Source organism: Oncorhynchus kisutch, linkage group LG22 (assembly GCF_002021735.2).
Source record: "Oncorhynchus kisutch isolate 150728-3 linkage group LG22, Okis_V2, whole genome shotgun sequence".
Lineage (NCBI taxonomy): Eukaryota > Metazoa > Chordata > Actinopteri > Salmoniformes > Salmonidae > Oncorhynchus > Oncorhynchus kisutch.
In genome coordinates, this window is record NC_034195.2 from 56,383,933 (window position 1) to 56,409,011 (window position 25,079).

The window sequence follows — 25,079 nt, forward strand, 5'->3', positions numbered from 1 at the left end:
ATCAGGACATGAACTATATATCAGGACATTAACTCTATATCAGGACATGAACTATATATCAGGACATTAACTCTATATCAGGACATTAACTCTATATCAGGACATGAACTATATATCAGGACATGAACTATATATCAGGACATGAACTATATATCAGGAAATTAACTCTATATCAGGACATTAACTCTATATCAGGACATTAACTCTATATCAGGACATGAACTATATATCAGGACATGAACTATATATCAGGACATGAACTATATATCAGGACATTAACTCTATATCAGGACATGAACTATATATCAGGACATTAACTCTATATCAGGACATTAACATAAATATCAGGACATGAACTTTATATCAGGACATGAACTATATATCAGGACATGAACTCTATATCAGGACATGAACATCTACATCAGGACATGAACTCTATATCAGGACATGAACATCTATATCAGGACATTAACTATATATCAAGACCTGAACATCTACAGTAACAGTCAAAGGTTTGGACAGGACAGTAACATCTATATATAACTGCATCTTAGATGGTGTTTCAGACTCTATACATGTGTATACAACTGTCACATTGCACACACACACACACACACACACACACACACACACACACACACACACACACACACACACACACACACACACACACACACACACACACACACACACACACACACACACACACACACACACACACACACACACACACACACACACACACACAGTCTCCTCCTGTCATGATGTAATGTAACATCCTTCCCTGGGTGTCATCAGCTCAAGTCCAACACTATGTAGAGAAAACAAGACCATGTAAACATCTGAAACACTGTCAGTGCATATCACAGGCGAGAGGATCACTACAAGGAAAGGAAAGGAAGAAGAAGAGCCATACCATATCCAGAGAGGACAGAGACAGTTACCAACCCAGACAGAGACAGTTACCAACCCAGAGACAGTTGCCAACTCAGACGGAGACAGTTACCAACCCAGACAGAGACAGTTACCAACCCAGAGACAGTTACCAACTCAGACGGAGACAGTTACCAACCCAGACAGAGACAGTTACCAACCCAGAGACAGTTACCAACCCAGACAGAGACAGTTACCAACCCAGACAGACAGTTACTAACCAAGAGACAATTACCAACCCAGACAGAGACAGTTACCAACCCAGAGACAGTTACTAACCCAGACAGAGACAGTTACCAACCCAGACAGAGACCGTTACCAACCCAGAGAGAGATCGTTACCAACCCAGACGGAGTCCGTTACCAGCCCAGACAGAGATCGTTACCAACCCAGACAGAGACCGTTACCAACCCACAGACAGTTACCAACCCAGACAGAGACAGTTACCAACCCAGACAGAGATCATTACCAACCCAGACAGAGACCGTTACCAACCCAGTTACCAACTCAGACAGAGACAGTTACCAACCCAGACAGAGACAGTTACCAACCCAGACAGAGATAGTTACCAACCCAGACAGAGACAGTTACCAACCCAGACAGAGACAGTTACCAACCCAGACAGAGGTCATTACCAACCCAGACAGACATCGTTACCAACCCAGACACAGACAGTTACCAACCCAGACAGAGACAGTTATCAACCCAGAGAGAGACATATACCAACCCAGACAGAGACAGTTACCAACGCAGAGACAGTTAACAACCCAGACAGAGACAGTTACCAACCCAGACAGAGACCGTTACCAACCCAGACAGAGACCGTTACCAACCCAGACAGAGATGGTTACCAACCCAGACAGAGACAGTTACCAACCCAGAGACAGTTACCAACCCAGACAGAGACGGTTACCAACCCAGACAGAGACCGTTACCAACCCAGACAGAGACGGTTACCAACCCAGACAGAGACAGTTACCAACCCAGAGACAGTTACCAACCCAGAGACAGTTACCAACCCAGACAGAGACGGTTACCAACCCAGACAGAGACAGTTACCAACCCAGACAGAGACGGTTACCAACCCAGACAGAGACGGTTACCAACCCAGACAGAGACAGTTACCAACCCAGACAGAGACCGTTACCAACCCAGAGACAGTTACCAACGCAGACAGAGACAGTTACCAACCCAGACAGAGGAAAATAAGAAACTCACAGGAAGGACTTGGCATCCAGGCCTCTGTTTTTCAACTGGCCCATCATGTGATCCCAGGACCCAGGGTTACCTCTTCCTCCTCCTCCCCTGTACCGTGAGGCGCCTGCCCCCGCCGGGCTCCCTCGCACCCCCCTGGGGCCTCGTTGCGTTCCTCCACATCCTCCCCCACTGCCCACGCCTCCCCCTGGCTGACTGGGCCCCAGTGGGGGAACCTGGTGTATCTGACCCAGGCTCTGGGAGGAGGTGGGTGGGAGGTGGGTGAGGAGGCTTGGGACGGGTGGGTGGATGAGAGGCTGCTGGAGACTCTGCTGGCGTAGCAGGGTGCGTGGCCGGGCCAGCGGCCCAGCAGAGGGGAGGGGATCCAGGGTGGAAGCAGAGGACAGAGCCCCTACTGAATCCCCAAAGCTGGGAGGACAGAGCAGCAGAGAGGGGAGGGAGCGATGGGAGGACGAGGGCCGGGGGTGGCAGAGGTTAGGGTGGTGGAGGAGAGGGGAGGAGAGAGGAGAAGGAGGAGTGGAAGGGGTAGCAGTAAAGGAGGGGGGGGTGGAGCGGTGGGAAGAGGTGGAGGGGAATACAGGAGAGTTTGGAGAGAGAGGACATGATAGGTTGAGGGGACAGGGAGGTGGGCAAGAGCGGAGGATAGTGAAGGAATCATGAACGGGGAGGATACAAGGAGGTACAGGACAGAAGGGAGAAACCGGTGGTGATGGAGGAGGGTAGGATGGGGAGGAAGGGAGGGAGGGAGGTGGAGTTCGAGAAACAGGTAGAGAGGAGGAGGAGGAGGAGTGAGAGGCAGTGGGAGTGATGGTGCGGGGAGGAGGGGAGAGGAGGAGGAGGAGAGAGAAAGAGAGCAGGGTGAGGCAGCAGCAGTAACAGCTGTAGCAGAGATAGCAGTAGAAGGAGCAGCCAGTGTGATGGTCAGTGGCGAGAGCCTGCAAACTCGGTCTCCTGTCTTCCCGTGAAAACCTGCGCCCCGCGATGTGTGGCGGCATCAGGTGTGTGTGTGCTGCGAACGTCTGGGCGCCGTGGGTTTGTGGCCTGCGTGTGAGTGTGGGCGTGGTCCGCGTCGGCATTGGTCGGATCTGAACGGTCCGTATGGGCGTGGTGATGCGCGTCTGTCCGGCGTTGAGGCGGGTGTGTCGGGGTGTTTGTGGCGTCCCGGCGCGGCTGAGGCTATTGGCTCTTCGAGGCGAAGGCTTTATGGTTTGACGAGAGATACCCATGCTCCTCTCTCTCCTCTCTGCTCCCAACTTTTACAGACTCTCTTCCTCTTCCTTTCTCTGTCTAAATCTATTTCCTCGTTTAAATACGTGCTCCGCCCCTAGAGACTTCCTCGCAGCCAACCAAGTCTACAGCCTCCCTCCCTCTCTTCTCTTCTCTCCACTCCTCCTACTAATGTTCTCTCTCTTTTCTCTTTCTTTAAGTCTTTCCCAGTACCTCTCTATCAGAACAAGATCCTCTACTGCTAAGTTACAGGTCCTACAATATCTATTACTATAACCCCATAAAGAAAATGAGAATTAAAAAACAGTTTCAGCCCCTGGTTTGACCGTGATCTTGCAGAGTTACTCCTCCTCAAGAATTGCATTTGGTGAAAGGCTCGGCACACGCATACTCAGGCTGACTGGCTCTCGTTCAGGCAAATTAGAAATAAGTCCACTCAGGCAACCCGGAAGGCCAAAGGTAGTTACTTTAAGGAGCAGTTCTCTCTCTGTGGGTCTCACCCCAAGAAGTTCTGGAAAAAGGTTAAAGACCTGGAGAATAAACACTCCTCCTCACAGTCCCTTAATGTTGATGGTATGGTTGTTACTGACAAGAAGCAAATGGCTGAGCTCTTTAATCACCACTTCATTAAGTCAGGATTCCTATTTGACTCAGCCATGCCTCCTTACCTGTTCAACATTTCCTCATCTCCCACCCCTTCTAACGCTTCTAGTCCTGACTCTCCTCCCTCTTTTTCTCCTGCCCTGCTATAAAGTTTCTCCCTGCAGGCAGTCACTGAGTCCGAGGTGCTAAAGGAGCTCCTTAAACTTGACCCCCAAAAAACATCTGGGTCAGATGGTTTAGACCCTTTCTTCTTTAAGGTTGCAGCCCCTATCATCGCCAAGCCTATCTCCAACCTGTTTAACCTGTCTCTCCTTTCTGGGGAGGTTCCCATTGCTTGGAAGGCAGCCACTGTTCGTCCTTTATTTAAAAGGGGAGGTCAAGCTGATCCTAACTGTTATAGGCCTATTTCTATTTTGCTCTATCAAACATTTATCACAACTTTTATCACAATAATCAATTGACTGTCTTTCTTGATTTCTATAGTATTCTCTCTGGTATGCAATCTGGTTTCTGCTCAGGTTATGGATGTGTCACTGTAACCTTAAAGGTCCTCAATGATGTCACCATTGCCCTTGATTCTAAGCAATGTTATGCTGCTATTTTTATTGACTTGGCCAAAGCTGTTGATACGGTAGACCATTCCATTCTTGTGGCCCGGCTAAGGAGTATTGGTGTCTCTGAGGGCTCTTTGGCCTGGTTTGCTAACTACCTCGCTCAAAGAGTGCAGTGTATAATGTAAGAAATTCTGCTGTCTCAGCCACTGTCTGTCATCAAGGGAACAAGGCTCAATTCTAGGCCCCACGCTCTTCTCAATTTACATCAACAACATAGCTCAGGCAGTAGGAAGTTCTCTCATCCATTTATATGCAGATGATACAGTCTTATACTCAGCTGGCCCCTCCCCGGATTTTAGGTTAAATGCTCTACAACAAAGCTTTCTTAGTGTCCAACAAGCTTTCTCTGCCCTTAACCTTGTTCTGAACACCTCCAAAACAAAGGTCATGTGGTTTGGTAAGAAGAATGCCCCTCTCCCCACAGGTGTGATTACTACCTCTGAGGGTTACGAGTACTTGGGAGTATGGCTAGACGGGACACTGTCCTTCTCTCAGCACATATCAAAGCTGCAGGCTAAAGTTAAATCTAGACTTGGTTTCCTCTATGGTAATCACTCCTCTTTCATCACAGCTGCTAAACTAACCCTGACTCAGATGACCATCCTACCCATGATAGATTACGGAGACATAATTTATAGATCGGCAGGTAAGGGTGCTCTCGAGCGGCTAGATGTTCTTTACCATTCAGCCATCAGATTTGCCACCAATGCTCATTACAGGACACATTGTCATGTTGTTGTCGTGTTGTGTTTCTACCACGCTGCTACCATGTTGTGTTGCTACCATGTTGTGTTGCTACCATGTTGTGTTGTCATGTGTTGCTGCCTTGCTATGTTGTCGTCTTAGGTCTCTCTTTATGTAGTGTTGTGTTCTCTCTTGTTGTGATGTGTGTTTTGTCCTATATTTATATAGTATTTATTTATTTTAATCCCAGGCCCCCGTCTCCGCAGGAGGCCTTTTGGTAGGCCGTCATTGTAAATATGGATTTGTTCTTAACGGACTTGCCGAGTTAAACAAAAAGGTTCAAGGTTCAATAAATAAAATAAATCAAAGTAACAGTTAGATCCTATCTAGTCATTTAGTAAACAGCATATTACTAGGAGATTTTTGGTTGTATTTTTCTAGCTAAGTTTCACTAAATGCCCCTTTAAAGCATTTCCCAGCTCTCTAAATATATCTTCCCTCTCCCTTCCCTGACAGAGTCCTGGTGTAATCCAGGCTATCTGAACTGGGTCAACATTGTGCTATTCACATTACTGTGCACTATATATTACTTTATACCAGGGGTGCAAAGGAATTAAGTAAAAATACGTTAAAGTACTACTTAAGTCGTTTTTTGGGGGTATCTGTACTTTACTATTTATATTTTACTTTATTATCTATATACAACTTTTACTTCACTACATTCCTAAAGAATATAATTTACTTTTAATCCATACATTTTCCCTGACATCCAAAAGTACTTGTTAAATTTTTTGGCCAGCAGGAAAATGGTCCAATTCACACACTTATCAACGGTACATCCCTGGTCGTCCCTACTGCCTCTGATCTGGAGGACTCACTAAACAGAGAACATCCCTGGTTGTCCCTACTGCCTCTGATCTGGAGGACTCACTAAACAGAGAACATCTCTGGTCGTCCCTACTGCCTCTGATCTGGAGGATTCACTAAACAGAGAACATCCCTGGTCATCCCTACTGCCTCTGATCTGGAGGACTCACTAAACAGAGAACATCCCTGGTCGTCCCTACTGCCTCTGATCTGGAGGACTCACTAAACAGAGAACATCTCTGGTCGTCCCTACTGCCTCTGATCTGGAGGATTCACTAAACAGAGAACATCCCTGGTCATCCCTACTGCCTCTGATCTGGAGGACTCACTAAAAAGAGAACATCCCTGGTCGTCCCTACTGCCTCTGATCTGGGGGACTCACTAAACAGAGAACATCCCTGGTCGTCCCTACTGCCTCTGATCTGGAGGACTCACTAAAAAGAGAACATCCCTGGTCGTCCCTACTGCCTCTGATCTGGGGGACTCACTAAACAGAGAACATCCCTGGTCGTCCCTACTGCCTCTGATCTGGGGGACTCACTAAACAGAGAACATCCCTGGTCGTCCCTACTGCCTCTGATCTGGAGGACTCACTAAACAGAGAACATCTCTGGTCGTCCCTACTGCCTATGATCTGGGGGACTCACTAAACAGAGAACATACCTGGTCATCCCTACTGCCTCTGATCTGGAGGATTCACTAAACAGAGAACAACCCTGGTCATCCCTACTGCCTCTGATCTGGAGGACTCACTAAACAGAGAACATCCCTGGTCATCCCTACTGCCTCTGATCTGGAGGACTCACTAAACAGAGAACATCCCTGGTCATCTCTACTGCCTCTGATCTGGAGGACTCACTAAACAGAGAACATCCCTGGTCGTCCCTACTGCCTCTGATCTGGAGGACTCACTAAACAGAGGACATCCCTGGTCATCCCTCCTGACTCTGATCTGGAGGACTCACTAAACAGAGAACATCCCTGGTCATCCCTACTGCCTCTGATCTGGGGGACTCACTAAACAGAGAACATCCCTGGTCGTCCCTACTGCCTCTGATCTGGAGGACTCACTAAACAGAGAACATCCCTGGTCATCCCTACTGCCTCTGATCTGGGGGACTCACTAAACAGAGAACATCCCTGGTCGTCCCTACTGCCTCTGATCTGGAGGACTCACTAAACAGAGAACATCCCTGGTCATCCCTACTGCCTCTGATCTGGGGGACTCACTAAACAGAGAACATCCCTGGTCATCCCTACTGTCTCTGATCTGGAGGACTCACTAAACAGAGAACATCCCTGGTCATCCCTACTGCCTCTGATCTGGGGGACTCACTAAACAGAGAACATCCCTGGTCGTCCCTACTGCCTCTGATCTGGGGGACTCACTAAACAGAGAACACCCTGGTCATCCCTACTGCCTCTGATCTGGGGGACTCACTAAACAGAGAACATCCCTGGTCGTCCCTACTGCCTCTGATCTGGAGGACTCACTAAACAGAGAACATCCCTGGTCATCACTACTGCCTCTGATCTGGGGGACTCACTAAACAGAGAACATCCCTGGTCGTCCCTACTGCCTCTGATCTGGAGGACTCACTAAACAGAGAACATCCCTGGTCATCCCTACTGCCTCTGATCTGGGGGACTCACTAAACAGAGAACATCCCTGGTCATCCCTAATGTCTCTGATCTGGAGGACTCACTAAACAGAGAACATCCCTGGTCATCCCTACTGCCTCTGATCTGGAGGACTCACTAAACAGAGAACATCCCTGGTCATCCCTACTGCCTCTGATCTGGGGGACTCACTAAACAGAGAACATCCCTGGTCGTCCCTACTGCCTCTGATCTGGAGGACTCACTAAACAGAGAACATCCCTGGTCATCCCTACTGCCTCTGATCTGGGGGACTCACTAAACAGAGAACATCCCTGGTCGTCCCTACTGCCTCTGATCTGGAGGACTCACTAAACAGAGAACATCCCTGGTCATCCCTACTGCCTCTGATCTGGGGGACTCACTAAACAGAGAACATCCCTGGTCATCCCTACTGTCTCTGATCTGGAGGACTCACTAAACAGAGAACATCCCTGGTCATCCCTACTGCCTCTGATCTGGGGGACTCACTAAACAGAGAACATCCCTGGTCGTCCCTACTGCCTCTGATCTGGGGGACTCACTAAACAGAGAACACCCTGGTCATCCCTACTGCCTCTGATCTGGGGGACTCACTAAACAGAGAACATCCCTGGTCGTCCCTACTGCCTCTGATCTGGAGGACTCACTAAACAGAGAACATCCCTGGTCATCACTACTGCCTCTGATCTGGGGGACTCACTAAACAGAGAACATCCCTGGTCGTCCCTACTGCCTCTGATCTGGAGGACTCACTAAACAGAGAACATCACTGGTCATCCCTACTGCCTCTGATCTGGGGGACTCACTAAACAGAGAACATCCCTGGTCATCCCTAATGTCTCTGATCTGGAGGACTCACTAAACAGAGAACATCCCTGGTCATCCCTACTGCCTCTGATCTGGGGGACTCACTAAACAGAGAACATCCCTGGTCGTCCCTACTGCCTCTGATCTGGGGGACTCACTAAACAGAGAACATCCCTGGTCGTCCCTACTGCCTCTGATCTGGGGGACTCACTAAACAGAGAACATCCCTGGTCGTCCCTACTGCCTCTGATCTGGAGGACTCACTAAACAGAGAACATCCCTGGTCATCCCTCCTGACTCTGATCTGGAGGACTCACTAAACAGAGAACATCCCTGGTCATCCCTACTGCCTCTGATCTGGGGGACTCACTAAACAGAGAACATCCCTGGTCGTCCCTACTGCCTCTGATCTGGAGGACTCACTAAACAGAGAACATCCCTGGTCATCCCTACTGCCTCTGATCTGGGGGACTCACTAAACAGAGAACATCCCTGGTCGTCCCTACTGCCTCTGATCTGGAGGACTCACTAAACAGAGAACATCGCTGGTCATCCCTACTGCCTCTGATCTGGGGGACTCACTAAACAGAGAACATCCCTGGTCATCCCTACTGTCTCTGATCTGGAGGACTCACTAAACAGAGAACATCCCTGGTCATCCCTACTGCCTCTGATCTGGGGGACTCACTAAACAGAGAACATCCCTGGTCGTCCCTACTGCCTCTGATCTGGGGGACTCACTAAACAGAGAACACCCTGGTCATCCCTACTGCCTCTGATCTGGGGGACTCACTAAACAGAGAACATCCCTGGTCGTCCCTACTGCCTCTGATCTGGAGGACTCACTAAACAGAGAACATCCCTGGTCATCACTACTGCCTCTGATCTGGGGGACTCACTAAACAGAGAACATCCCTGGTCGTCCCTACTGCCTCTGATCTGGAGGACTCACTAAACAGAGAACATCCCTGGTCATCCCTACTGCCTCTGATCTAGGGGACTCACTAAACAGAGAACATCCCTGGTCGTCCCTACTCCCTCTGATCTGGAGGACTCACTAAACAGAGAACATCCCTGGTCATCCCTACTGCCTCTGATCTGGGGGACTCACTAAACAGAGAACATCCCTGGTCATCCCTAATGTCTCTGATCTGGAGGACTCACTAAACAGAGAACATCCCTGGTCATCCCTACTGCCTCTGATCTGGGGGACTCACTAAACAGAGAACATCCCTGGTCGTCCCTACTGCCTCTGATCTGGGGGACTCACTAAACAGAGAACACCCTGGTCATCCCTACTGCCTCTGATCTGGGGGACTCACTAAACAGAGAACATCCCTGGTCATCCCTACTGCCTCTGATCTGGAGGACTCACTAAACAGAGAACATCCCTGGTCATCCCTACTGCCTCTGATCTGGGGGACTCACTAAACAGAGAACATCCCTGGTCGTCCCTACTGCCTCTGATCTGGAGGACTCACTAAACAGAGAACATCCCTGGTCATCACTACTGCCTCTGATCTGGGGGACTCACTAAACAGAGAACATCCCTGGTCGTCCCTACTGCCTCTGATCTGGAGGACACACTAAATAGAGAACATACCTGGTCATCCATAATGCCTCTGATCTGGAGGATTCACTAAACAGAGAACATCCCTGGTCATCCCTACTGCCTCTGATCTGGAGGACTCACTAAAAAGAGAACATCCCTGGTCATCCCTCCTGACTCTGATCTGGAGGACTCACTAAACAGAGAACATCCCTGGTCATCCCTACTGCCTCTGATCTGGGGGACTCACTAAACAGAGAACATCCCTGGTCGTCCCTACTGCCTCTGATCTGGAGGACTCACTAAACAGAGAACATCCCTGGTCATCCCTACTGCCTCTGATCTGGGGGACTCACTAAACAGAGAACATCCCTGGTCGTCCCTACTGCCTCTGATCTGGAGGACTCACTAAACAGAGAACATCCCTGGTCATCCCTACTGCCTCTGATCTGGGGGACTCACTAAACAGAGAACATCCCTGGTCATCCCTACTGTCTCTAATCTGGAGGACTCACTAAACAGAGAACATCCCTGGTCATCCCTACTGCCTCTGATCTGGGGGACTCACTAAACAGAGAACATCCCTGGTCGTCCCTACTGCCTCTGATCTGGGGGACTCACTAAACAGAGAACACCCTGGTCATCCCTACTGCCTCTGATCTGGGGGACTCACTAAACAGAGAACATCCCTGGTCGTCCCTACTGCCTCTGATCTGGAGGACTCACTAAACAGAGAACATCCCTGGTCATCACTACTGCCTCTGATCTGGGGGACTCACTAAACAGAGAACATCCCTGGTCGTCCCTACTGCCTCTGATCTGGAGGACTCACTAAACAGAGAACATCCCTGGTCATCCCTACTGTCTCTGATCTGGAGGACTCACTAAACAGAGAACATCCCTGGTCATTCCTACTGCCTCTGATCTGGAGGACACTAAACAGAGAACATCCCTGGTCATCCCTACTGCCTCTGATCTGGAGGACTCACTAAACAGAGAACATCCCTGGTCATCCCTACTGCCTCTGATCTGGGGGACTCACTAAACAGAGAACATCCCTGGTCGTCCCTACTGCCTCTGATCTGGGGGACTCACTAAACAGAGAACACCCTGGTCATCCCTACTGCCTCTGATCTGGGGGACTCACTAAACAGAGAACATCCCTGGTCGTCCCTACTGCCTCTCATCTGGAGGACTCACTAAACAGAGAACATCCCTGGTCATCACTACTGCCTCTGATCTGGGGGACTCACTAAACAGAGAACATCCCTGGTCGTCCCTACTGCCTCTGATCTGGAGGACTCACTAAACAGAGAACATCCCTGGTCATCCCTACTGCCTCTGATCTGGAGGATTCACTAAACAGAGAACATCCCTGGTCATCCCTACTGCCTCTGATCTGGAGGACTCACTAAAAAGAGAACATCCCTGGTCATCCCTACTGCCTCTGATCTAGGGGACTCACTAAACAGAGAACATCCCTGGTCATCTCTACTGCCTCTGATCTGGGGGACTCACTAAACAGAGAACATCCCTGGTCGTCCCTCCTGACTCTGATCTGGAGGACTCACTAAACAGAGAACATCCCTGGTCATCCCTACTGCCTCTGATCTGGGGGACTCACTAAACAGAGAACATCCCTGGTCGTCCCTACTGCCTCTGATCTGGAGGACTCACTAAACAGAGAACATCCCTGGTCATCCCTACTGCCTCTGATCTGGGGGACTCACTAAACAGAGAACATCCCTGGTCGTCCCTACTGCCTCTGATCTGGAGGACTCACTAAACAGAGAACATCCCTGGTCATCACTACTGCCTCTGATCTGGAGGACTCACTAAACAGAGAACATCCCTGGTCATCCCTACTGCCTCTGATCTGGGGGACTCACTAAACAGAGAACATCCCTGGTCGTCCCTACTGCCTCTGATCTGGGGGACTCACTAAACAGAGAACACCCTGGTCATCCCTACTGCCTCTGATCTGGGGGACTCACTAAACAGAGAACATCCCTGGTCGTCCCTACTGCCTCTGATCTGGAGGACTCACTAAACAGAGAACATCCCTGGTCATCACTACTGCCTCTGATCTGGGGGACTCACTAAACAGAGAACATCCCTGGTCGTCCCTACTGCCTCTGATCTGGAGGACTCACTAAACAGAGAACATCCCTGGTCATCCCTACTGCCTCTGATCTGGGGGACTCACTAAACAGAGAACATCCCTGGTCATCCCTACTGTCTCTGATCTGGAGGACTCACTAAACAGAGAACATCCCTGGTCATTCCTACTGCCTCTGATCTGGAGGACTCACTAAAAAGAGAACATCCCTGGTCATCCCTACTGCCTCTGATCTGGAGGACTCACTAAACAGAGAACATCCCTGGTCATCCCTACTGCCTCTGATCTGGAGGACTCACTAAACAGAGAACATCCCTGGTCGTCCCTACTGCCTCTGATCTGGAGGACTCACTAAACAGAGAACATCCCTGGTCATCCCTACTGCCTCTGATCTGGAGGACTCACTAAACAGAGAACATCCCTGGTCATCCCTACTGTCTCTGATCTGGAGGACTCACTAAACAGAGAACATCCCTGGTCATCCCTACTGCCTCTGATCTGGGGGACTCACTAAACAGAGAACATCCCTGGTCATCCCTACTGTCTCTGATCTGGAGGACTCACTAAACAGAGAACATCCCTGGTCATCCCTACTGCCTCTGATCTGGGGGACTCACTAAACAGAGAACATCCCTGGTCGTCCCTACTGCCTCTGATCTGGGGGACTCACTAAACAGAGAACACCCTGGTCATCCCTACTGCCTCTGATCTGGGGGACTCACTAAACAGAGAACATCCCTGGTCGTCCCTACTGCCTTTGATCTGGAGGACTCACTAAACAGAGAACATCCCTGGTCATCACTACTGCCTCTGATCTGGGGGACTCACTAAACAGAGAAAATCCCTGGTCGTCCCTACTGCCTCTGATCTGGGGGACTCACTAAACAGAGAACATCCCTGGTCATCCCTACTGCCTCTGATCTGGAGGACTCACTAAACAGAGAACATCCCTGGTCATCCCTACTGTCTCTGATCTGGAGGACTCACTAAACAGAGAACATCCCTGGTCGTCCCTACTGCCTCTGATCTGGAGGACTCACTAAACAGAGAACATCCCTTGTCATCCCTACTGCCTCTGATCTGGGGGACTCACTAAACAGAGAACATGCCTGGTCGTCCCTACTGCCTCTGATCTGGAGGACTCACTAAACAGAGAACATCCCTGGTCATCCCTACTGCCTCTGATCTGGGGGACTCACTAAACAGAGAAAATCCCTGGTCGTCCCTACTGCCTCTGATCTGGAGGACAAACTAAACAGAGAACATCCCTGGTTTTCCCTACTGCCTCTGATCTGGGGGACTCACTAAACAGAGAACATCCCTGGTCGTCCCTACTGCCTCTGATCTGGGGGACTCACTAAACAGAGAACACCCTGGTCATCCCTACTGCCTCTGATCTGGAGGACTCACTAAACAGAGAACATCCCCGGTCATCCCTACTGCCTCTGATCTGGAGGACTCACTAAACAGAGAACATCACTGGTCATCCCTACTGCATGTGATCTGGAGGACTCACTAAACAGAGAACATTCCTGGTCATCCCTACTGCCTCTGATCTGGAAGACTCACTAAACAGAGAACATCCCCGGTCATCCCTACTGCCTCTGATCTGGAGGACTCACTAAACAGAGAACATCCCCGGTCATCCCTACTGCCTCTTATCTGGAGGACTCACTAAACAGAGAACATCCCCGGTCATCCCTACTGCCTCTGATCTGGAGGACTCACTAAACAGAGAACATCCCTGGTCATCCCTACTGCCTCTGATCTGGAGGACTCACTAAACAGAGAACATCCCTGGTCGTCCCTACTGCCTCTGATCTGGAGGACTCAATAAACAGTGAACATCCCTGGTCATCCCTACTGCCTCTGATCTGGAGGACTCACTAAACAGAGAACATCCCTGGTCATCCCTACTGCCTCTGATCTGGAGGACTCACTAAACAGAGAACATCCCTGGTCGTCCCTACTGCCTCTGATCTGGAGGACTCAATAAACAGAGAACATCCCTGGTCATCCCTACTGCCTCTGATCTGGAGGACTCACTAAACAGAGAACATCCCTGGTCATCCCTACTGCCTCTGATCTGGAGGACTCACTAAACAGAGAACATCCCTGGTCGTCCCTACTGCCTCTGATCTGGGGGACTCACTAAACAGAGAACATCCCTGGTCGTCCCTACTGCCTCTGATCTGGAGGACTCACTAAACAGAGAACATCCCTGGTCGTCCCTACTGCCTCTGATCTGGAGGACTCACTAAACAGAGAACATCTCTGGTCGTCCCTACTGCCTCTGATCTGGGGGACTCACTAAACAGAGAACATACCTGGTCATCCCTACTGCCTCTGATCTGGAGGACTCACTAAACAAAGAACATCCCTGGTCATCCCTACTGCCTCTGATCTGGGGGACTCACTAAACAGAGAACATCCCTGGCCATCCCTACTGCATCTGATCTGGAGGACTCACTAAACAGAGAACATCTCTGGTCATCCCTACTGCCTCTGATCTGGAGGACTCACTAAACAGAGAACATCTCTGGTCATCCCTACTGCCTCTGATCTGGAGGACTCCCTAAACAGAGAATATCCCTGGTCGTCCCTACTGCCTCTGATCTGGAGGACTCACTAAACAGAGAACATCCCTGGTCATCCCTACTGCCTCTGATCTGGAGGACTCACTAGAATATTAGAAAATTATAAATTATTTATACTTTTCCTTTTAATACTTAAGTATATTTTAGCAATTACGTTTACTTTTGATACTTAATTAAATATATTTAGACTTTTACTCAAGTAGTATTTTACAGGGTGACTGTCACATTTACTTTAGTCATTTCCTATGACTGATCCTTTAAACCGCTTGGTGTTGAACCTATCTATCTTGTGAAAAGGGCAAAGCAAGGTGAAAAGGGTGAGATAAATAATGTAATTGAAGAGGCTACTTTGAGGAAGATGGATTCTTTATATAAAGACAGAAAGATAGGAGGCATAAAGATGGGATATAGAAAATACAGAGAAAGTTAGGTAGGAAGAGAGGAGGAAGAAAGAGAGAGAGAAAATAGGAGACACCGACTTAACAGACACCAACACAAGAGACACCGACACAAGAGACACCGACACAAGAGACACAAGAGACACCGACTGAAGAGACACGGACTGAAGAGACACCGACACAAGAGGCACCGACACAAGAGACACAGACACAAGAGGCACCGACACAAGAGACACCAACACAAGAGACACCGACACAAGAGGCACCGACACAAGAGACACCAACACAAGAGACACCGACACAAGAGACACAAAAGACACCGACACAAGAGACACAAGAGACACGGACTGAAGAGACACCGACACAAGAGACACCGACTGAAGAGACACCAACAGAAGAGGCACCAACACAAGAGACACGGACTGAAGAGACACCGACACAAGAGACACAAGAGACACCGACACAAGAGACACAAGAGACACCGACACAAGAGACACTGACTGAAGAGACACAAGAGACACCAACACAAGAGACACCAACACAATAGACACTGACACAAGAGACACCGACACAAGAGACACAAGAGACACCGACACAAGAGACACCGACACAAGAGACACTGACTGAAGAGACGTAAGAGACACCAACACAAGAGACACAAGAGACACCATCACTAGAGACACCGACACAAGAGACACCAACACAATAGACACCGACACAAGAGACACCGACACAAGAGACACCGACGCAAGAGACACAAGAGACACCGACACAGGAGACACCGACTGAAGAGACACCGACACAAGAGACACAAGATACACCGACTGAAGAGACACCGACACAAGAGACACAAGAGACACTGACTGAAGAGGCACAAGAGACACAAGAGACACCGACACAAGAGACACCGACTGAAGAGACACCAACTAAAGAGACACCAACCCAAGAGACACCGACACAAGAGACACCGACTGAAGAGACACCAACTGAAGAGACACCAACACAAGAGACACCGACACAAGAGACACCGACTGAAGAGACACCAACACAAGAGACAGACACTTATAGCGTCCTAGAAATAGAATCCAATCATAGGCAGAGGGCAGAGAGAGAACGATGAGAGAAAGAGGGGAGGAGGTATTGAAGGACTGAATGTGTTGCGGAGAGAGAAATCATACAAGGCAGGAGGTGTGAGAATGATGGGAGGTGCGAATCGAAAGAGGGAAGAGAAGCTAAATGAACCTGCTTGTTTTGCCCGTCCTTCCTCCTACTCTCTACCTCCCTCCTCCAGTATGTATGCTGCAATAGTCTATGTGCCGGGGGGCCAGGGTCAGTCTGGTACGTCTGGTGTAATTCTCCTGTCTCTTTTGGTGTCTTGTGTGAATTTAAGTACGCTCCCTCTAATTCTCTCTCTCCCTCCACTCCAGGAGTACCTGAGCCCTAGGACAATGCCTTACGACTACCTGTTACTCCTGGCTGGCCCCGGTCCACCTGGTCGTGCTGCTGCTACAGTTTCCTGTCCACCGGACGTGCTACCTTTTCCCGGACCTGCTGTGTTCGACTCTCTCTCTCTACCGCACCTGCTGTCTCGACCTCTGAATGACCCTACTGGTCATCTATGAACATCTTGAAGAACAATCCGGCCTTAATGGCCATGTACTCTCTTCACCCGACACAGGGGGTAGATGACTGGCCACCCCTCAGAGCCTGATTCCTCTCTACCCAGTACAGCCAGTAGAGGACTGGCCACCCCTCAGAGCCTGGTTCCTCTCTAGGTTTCTTCCTAGGTTCTGGCCTTTCTAGGGAGTTTTTCCAAGCCTCCGTGCTTCTACACCTGCATTGCTTGCTGTTTGGGGTTTTAGACTGGGTTTCTGTACAGCATTTTGTGACATCAGCTAGATTGATACTCTCACCGTCCCCCCAACTCGAGATGAGAGAAACGCTAGAAACCTGGTGACCCGTAGCATCATCAACAGTATAAATGATCCAACCTTGTTCCTGAGCCGTACCATCTACAGAAGATACCATCTAACCTTGTTCCTGACCCGTACCATCTACAGAAGATACCATCTAACCTGGTTCCTGACCCATACCATCTACAGAAGATACCATCTAACCTGGTTCCTGACCCATAACATCTACAGAAGATACCATCTAACCGCGTCTGTTAGTGTCTAGTCATTATATCTCTCCAGTACCATCTCCCTGGTGTCTAGTCATTATATCTCTACAGTACCATCTCCCTGGTGTCTGTTAGTGTCTAGTCATTATATCTCTACAGTACCATCTCCCTGGTGTCTGTTAGTGTCTAGTCATTATATCTCTACAGTACCATCTCCCTGGTGTCTGTTAGTATCTAGTCATTATATCTCTACAGTACCATCTCCCTGGTGTCTGTTAGTATCTAGTCATTATATCTCTACAGTACCATCTCCCTGGTGTGTGTTAGTGTCTAGTCATTATATCTCTACAGTACCATCTCCCTGGTGTGTGTTAGTGTCTAGTCATTATATATCTACAGTACCATCTCCCTGGTGTCTGTTAGTGTCTAGTCATTATATCTCTACAGTACCATCTCCCTGGTGTCTGTTAGTGTCTAGTCATTATATCTCTACAGTACCATCTCCCTGGTGTCTGTTAATGTCTAGTCATTATATCTCTACAGTACCATCTCCCTGGTGTCTGTTAATGTCTAGTCATTATATCTCTACAGTACCATCTCCCTGGTGTCTTTTAGTGTCTAGTCATTATATATCTACAGTACCATCTCCCTGGTGTCTGTTAGTGTCTAGTCATTATATCTCTACAGTACCATCTCCCTGGTGTCTGTTAGTGTCTAGTCATTATATCTCTACAGTACCATCTCCCTGGTGTCTGTTAGTATCTAGTCATTATATCTCTACAGTACCATCTCCCTGGTGTCTGTTAATGTCTAGTCATTATATCTCTACAGTACCATCTCCCTGGTGTCTGTTAGTGTCTAGTCATTATATCTCTACAGTACCATCTCCCTGGTGTCTGTTAGTGTCTAGTCATTATATCTCTACAGTACCATCTCCCTGGTGTGTGTTAGTGTCTAGTCATTATATCTCTACAGTACCATCTCCCTGGTGTCTGTTAGTGTCTAGTCATTATATGTCTACAGTACCATCTCCCTGGTGTGTGTTAGTGTCTAGTCATTATATCTCTACAGTACCATCTCCCTGGTGTCTGTTAGTGCTGTAACTCACCTTTTGGGTCTGAGTCCTCCCGTCTGCATGTGACTCTGGACCGTCTGCCACTTCCCGGGCTTCCCCCCCGACATCACCATGCTGGTTCCCCCAGACATGGAGCTACTTCCACCTCCAGACATCATCCTCTTCATACTGTCACTGCGACAGGGACCTGCTGGACCCCCACCATCCCCTCTCCCCCCCACCACCCCACTAGGAAGGAGAGAGAGGGGAAAATAGCCGACACGGCAGAGACAGAGAGAGACAAGAGGAGGAGGAGGAAAAAGACAGGAACAAGAAGAAGAGGAGGATAGAAAGAGGACAACGTGAGAGAGAGAGAGATTGAGCAACAACAGGGTAAAGGAAGCAAAGTCGATCCGGTGTGGAGATGTGTTAAAGGTGAATTGCATCAGGAATCCAGGTCACAAGAGAGGAGAGGGGAGGAGAGAAGAGGAGAGGGGAGGAGAGAAGAGGAGAGGGGAGGTGAGGAGAGGAGAGGTGAGGAGAGGAGAGGAGAGGAGAGGAGAGGAGAGGAGAGGAGAGGAGAGGAGAGGAGAGGAGAGGAGAGGAGAGGAGAGGAGAGGAGAGGAGAGGAGAGGAGAGGAGAGGAGAGGAGAGGAGAGGAGAGGAGAGGAGAGGAGAGGAGAGGAGAGGGACAAGAGACCCATAGGTCTGGTAGATCTGGTAGAGACAGAACAGACAGACAGGTAGATCTGGTAGAGACAGAACAGACAGACAGGTAGATCTGGTGGATGAATGAGGTTAGGGCCAGCAGTCGAGTCAGTTTCGGGGGGAAAGGAGGAGAGGAGTAGAGAGGAGAGGAGAGGATTCACTGGGGAGCCTGTGAAGGGTTATGTACCACAGGGAACATAACACTGCTGCTACCTGGCACTCCAACCATGGTGCACGAATGAAGAGTAGAACGAGACCAGTCTTTAGTCTCTGCAGCTCAGCTTAGACGACCACTAGCTATATGCTCTGGTCAAGAGCAGTGCTCTATAAAGGATACAAGGTATCACTTGGAACCCAGCGAAGCTTATGCCCACTGTGTTAACGTGGCAGCTGGTGTGGGGACTGGGGTAGCTGTTTGTTTCACTCCGAATTGATGGCCACCTTGGCCTTGAGATGTGCTATTACAGAGCAACATGACAAGTCAATAGTAGCCTCATGTCTCTCATAGGAGGTAGCTATCTACTGTACAGTCTCTGCCTGTGGACAAGTACATAAACCATTCAGCAGCATCACTACGGCTACAGAAAAGCTTTGCATTAGAACCGTTTCAATAGCAGTGGGGAACGGACGGTACCAGGAGAACAGAAATCCATCTAGTTTTCTCCTGAGGTCCAGAGGTATTGTAACGGAGTGAGTAACTGTCTGCAGGGAAGTCAGGTGCAGGAGAGCATAAATACATCTAGTTTTCTCCTGAGGTCCAGAGGTATTGTAAAGGAGTGAGTAACTGTCTGCAGTGAAGTCAGGTGCAGGAGAGCAGAAATACATCTAGTTTTCTCCTGTGGATGTGATGCAGGTATCATGTGGATGTGATGCCTGTATCATGTGGATGTGATGCATGTATCATGTGGATGTGATGCATGTATCATGTGGATGTGATGTGATGGCGATATAATGTGGATGTGATGCCTGTATCATGTGGATGTGATGCAGGTATCATGTGGATGTGATGCCTGTATCATGTGGATGTGATGCATGTATCATGTGGATGTGATGTGATGGCGATATAATGTGGATGTGATGCATGTATCATGTGGATGTCATGTGATGCCGGTATAATGTGGATGTGATGCCTGTATCATGTGGATGTGATGTGACGCCGGTATAATGTGGATGTGATGCCTGTATCATGTGGATGTGATGCCTGTATCATGTGGATGTGATGCCTGTATCATGTGGATGTGATGCCGGTATCATGTGGATGTAATGTGATGCCTCTATCATGTGGATGTGATGCCTGTATCATGTGGATGTGATGTGATGCCTGTAACATGTGAATGTGATGCCTGTATCATGTGGATGTGATGCCTGTATCATGTGGATGTTATGCCTGTATCATGTGGGTGTGATGCCTGTATCATGTGGATGTTATGCCTGTAACATGTGGATGTGATGTCTGTATCATGTGGATGTGATGCCTGTATCATGTGGATGTGATGTGATGCCTGTAAAATGTGGATGTGATGCCTGTAACATGTGGATGTTATGCCTGTATCATGTGGATGTGATGCCTGTATCATATGGATGTGATGCCTGTATCATTTGGATGTGATGTGATGCCTGTATCATGTGGATGTGATGCCTGTATCATGTGATGTGATGCCTGTATCTTGTGATGTGATGCCGGTATCATGTGGATGTGATGACTGTATCATGTGGATGTGATGCCTGTAACATTGGATGTGATGTTTCTATCATGTGGATGTGATGCCTGTATCTTGTGATGTGATGCCTGTAACATGTGGATGTGATGCCTGTAACATGTGGATGTGATGCCTGTATCATGTGATGTGATGCCTGTATCATGTGGATGTGATGTGATGCCTGTATCATGTGGATGTGATGCCTGTATAATGTGGATGTGATGCCTGTATCTTGTGATGTGATGCCTGTAACATGTGGATGTGATGCCTGTAACATGTGGATGTGATGTGATGCCTGTATAATGTGGATGTGATGCCTGTATCATGTGGATGTGATGTGATGCCTGTATCATGTGGATGTGATGTGATGCCTGTAACATGTGGATGTGATGCCTGTATAATGTGGATGTGATGCCTGTATAATGTGGATGTGATGCCTGTAACATGTGGATGTGATGCCTCTATCATGTGGATGTGATGCCTGTATCATTTGGATGTGATGCCTGTATCATGTGGCTGTGATGTGATGCCTGTAACATGTGGATGTGATGCCTGTATCATGTGGATGTGATGTGATGCCTGTAACATGTGGATGTGATGCCTGTATAATGTGGATGTGATGCCTGTATAATGTGGATGTGATGCCTGTAACATGTGGATGTGATGCCTCTATCATGTGGGATGTGATGCCTGTATCATTTGGATGTGATGCCTGTATCATGTGGCTGTGATGTGATGCCTGTAACATGTGGATGTGATGCCTGTATCATGTGGATGTGATGTGATGCCTGTAACATGTGTATGTGATGCCTGTAACATGTGGATGTGATGCCTGTATCATGTGGATGTGATGCCTGTATAATGTGGATGTGATGCCTGTATCATGTGGATGCGATGCCTGTATCATGTGGATGTTATGCCTGTATCATGTGGATGTGATGTGATGCCTGTATCATGTGGATGTGATGCCTGTAACATGTGGATGTTATGCCTGTATCATGTGGATGTGATGTGATGCCTGTAACGTGTGGATGTGATGCCTGTAACATGTGGATGTGATGCCTGTATCATGTGGATGTGATGCCTGTATAATGTGGATGTGATGCCTGTAACATGTGGATGTGATGCCTGTATCATGTGGATGTGATGCCTGTATCATTTGGATGTGATGTGATGCCTGTATCATGTGGCTGTGATGTGATGCCTGTAACATGTGATGTGATGCCTGTATCTTGTGATGTGATGCCGGTGTCATGTGGATGTGATGCCTGTATCATGTGGATGTGAACCCTGTAACATTGGATGTGATGCCTTTATCATGTGGATGTGATGCCTGTATCTTGTGATGTGATGCCTGTAACATGTGGATGTGATGCCTGTAACATGTGGATGTGATGCCTGTGTCATGTGATGTGATGCCTGTATCTTGTGATGTGATGCCTGTATCATGTGGATGTGATGTGATGCCTGTATAACGTGGATGTGATGCCTGTATCATGTGGATGTGACGTGATGCCCGTAACATGTGGATGTGATGCCTGAATCATGTGGATGTGATGTGATGCCTGTAACATGTGGATGTGATGTGATGCCTGTATCATGTGATGTGATGCCTGTATCTTGTGATGTGATGCCTGTTTCATGTGATGTGATGCCTGTATATTGTGATGTGATGCCGGTATCATGTGAATGTAATGTGATGCCTGTATCATGTGGATGTGATGCCTGTGTCATGTGGATGTGATGTGATGCATGTATCATGCGGATGTGATGTGATGCCTGTAACATGTGGATGTGATGCCTGTATCATGTGGATGTGATGTGATGCCTGTATCATGTGGATGTGATGTGATGCCTGTAACATGTAGTTGTGATGCCTGTAACATGTGGATGTGATGCCTGTATCATATGGATATGATGCCTGTAACATGTGATTGTGATGCCTGTAACATGTGGATGTGATGTGATGCCTGTAACATGTGGATGTGATGCCTGTAACATGTGATTGTGATGCCTGTAACATGTGGATGTGATGTGATGCCTGTAACATGTGGATGTGATGCATGTAACATGTGGATGTGATGCCTGTATAATGTGGATGTGATGCCTGTATCATGTGGATGTGATGCCTGTAACATGTGGATGTGATGCCTGTAACATGTGGATGTGATGTGATGCCTGTATCATGTGATGTGATGCCTGTATCTTGTGATGTGATGCCGGTATCATGTGGATGTGATGCCAGTATCATGTGGATGTGATGCCTGTAACATGTGGCTGTGATGCCTGTATCATGTGATGTGATGCCTGTTTCTTGTGATGTGATGCCTGTTTCTTGTGATGTGATGCCTGTATCATGTGATGTGATGCCTGTATCTTGTGATGTGATCCCTATATCTGGTGCTGTGATGCCTGTATCTTGTGAAATAATCCCTGTATCTTGTGATTTGATGCCTGCATCATGTGATGTGATGCCTGTATCATGTGATTTGATGGTTCATTATAATGATTCAAAATGTTAATTCATTGTGGTTCATTATTATGAATCATTAGTATGCCGATGTCCAGCTGGGATCACACACACACTAAAAATGTATGCAGTCACTGTACTGTAGGTGTTGTGTCACCAATATGGTTCATTATTATGTAGGCACACAGACTATACATTATGGTTCATGATTATGTAGTGAAGAGACACACAGACTATACATTATGGTTCATTATTATGTAGTGAAGAGACACACAGACTATACATGAATTGCATACATCATTGTGTTCTAGCATGAAGAACCCTGTGTAGCTCAGTTGAGTAAGATGGTTTTGGGTTGAATTTACACAAGGAGCACATACGCATACTCAACATGAATGTATTCACTGCACTGGGAATCAGATCTTAGTATTGAGGGTAATTAGGGGTTATAGATGTGGTCGTTTGTAGTATTGAGGGTAATTAGGGGTTATAGATGTGGTAGTTTGTAGCATTGAGGTGAATTAGGGGTTATAGATGTGGTAGTTTATAGCATTGAGGTGAATTAGGGCACCAACTGAAAGGTCAGCCTTCCTATTCTCATATATAACCTGGCCAATGGTGTGCCTGGCCAATGGTGTGCCTGGCCAATGGTCTACCCGGCCCATGGTGTGCCTGGCCAATGGTGTGCCTGGCCAATGGTCTACCCGGCCAATGGTGTGCCTGGCCAAAGAGCTCTATTTTCATGTCATCCAACAAATGTAAACGCCTGGAGTTGGATAAACGGCGTTGGCACTTGGATTAGAACCAGTGTTTTGGTCAGATGACTGTAAGGGGTGCGTGTTGGTGGCAGGGAAGTCAGGTGCAGGAGAACGAACTTGGTAAAAACAGAGTTGTTTAAAAAATGCTGATAAAACATCAAAAACCAAAATGTACAAAATAACAAAGTGGGTACAAACCCGTCGCACAACAAAATAATACATACATATCACATCACATACAAACAATCTCCGACAAGGACATGAGGGGAAACAGAGGGTTAAATACACAACATGTAATTGGTGAGATTGGAACCAGGTGTGAAGGAAGACAAGACAAAACCAATGGAAAATGAAAAATGGATCAACGATTGCTCAACGATAGCTAGAAGGTCGGTGACGTCGACCGCCGAACACCGCCCGAACAAGCAGAGGGACCGACTTCGGCGGAAGTCGTGACAATGACATGAAAAACGGAGCTCTTTAGTCATGCACACCAGTAGTGGGTTTGGAATCGAAGGGGAATCATATGCAGAAAATAACCTCATACCTACTGTCAACTATGGTGGTGGATCTTTGATGTTATGAAGCCATTTTGCTTCCAATGGTCCTGGGGCCCTTAAGGTCAACGGCATCATGAACTTTACCCAGTACCAGGATATTTTTGCCTAAAACCTGGTTGCCTCTGCCAGGAGGCTGACACATTGCCGCAAGTGGATCTTCCAGCAAGACAATAAACCCAAGCAAACATCAAAATCCACAAAGAAATTGTTAATTTGCCACAAAATCAATCCATCTCAGTCTCAGTCGCCAGACCTGAAACCCATTGAAAACCTGTGGTTATAACTGAAGATCCATAAGCGAAGAATATCAAGGATCTGGTAGGATTCTGTATGGAGGAATGGTCTAAGATCACTCCCAGTGTGTTCTAGAACTCATCAAACATCTGGTAGGATTCTGTATGGAGGAATGGTCTAAGATCCCTCCCAGTGTGTTCTAGAACTCATCAAACATCT

General features: G+C 48.1%; 1 protein-coding gene across 2 annotated transcripts in view; it reads right to left on the reverse strand.

Annotated features, from left to right (window-relative positions):
- LOC109883275 (synaptotagmin-7-like) overlaps positions 1-18,650 on the reverse strand; it is a 173,330-nt gene extending 154,680 nt beyond the window's left edge. Inside the window, exons 1-2 of one of the 2 annotated variants that reach the window (XM_031802133.1) lie at positions 18,485-18,650; positions 2,152-2,556 (exon numbers count right to left, since the gene is read on the reverse strand). In XM_031802133.1, the coding sequence (XP_031657993.1) occupies positions 2,152-2,556; positions 18,485-18,618 (539 nt within the window). In that variant the 5' untranslated portion in view covers positions 18,619-18,650. Of the gene's footprint in view, positions 1-2,151; positions 3,607-18,484 lie in introns of those variants that run through there. The other variant, XM_031802132.1, reaches the window with a different exon arrangement.
- Positions 18,651-25,079: the final 6,429 nt, after the last annotated feature.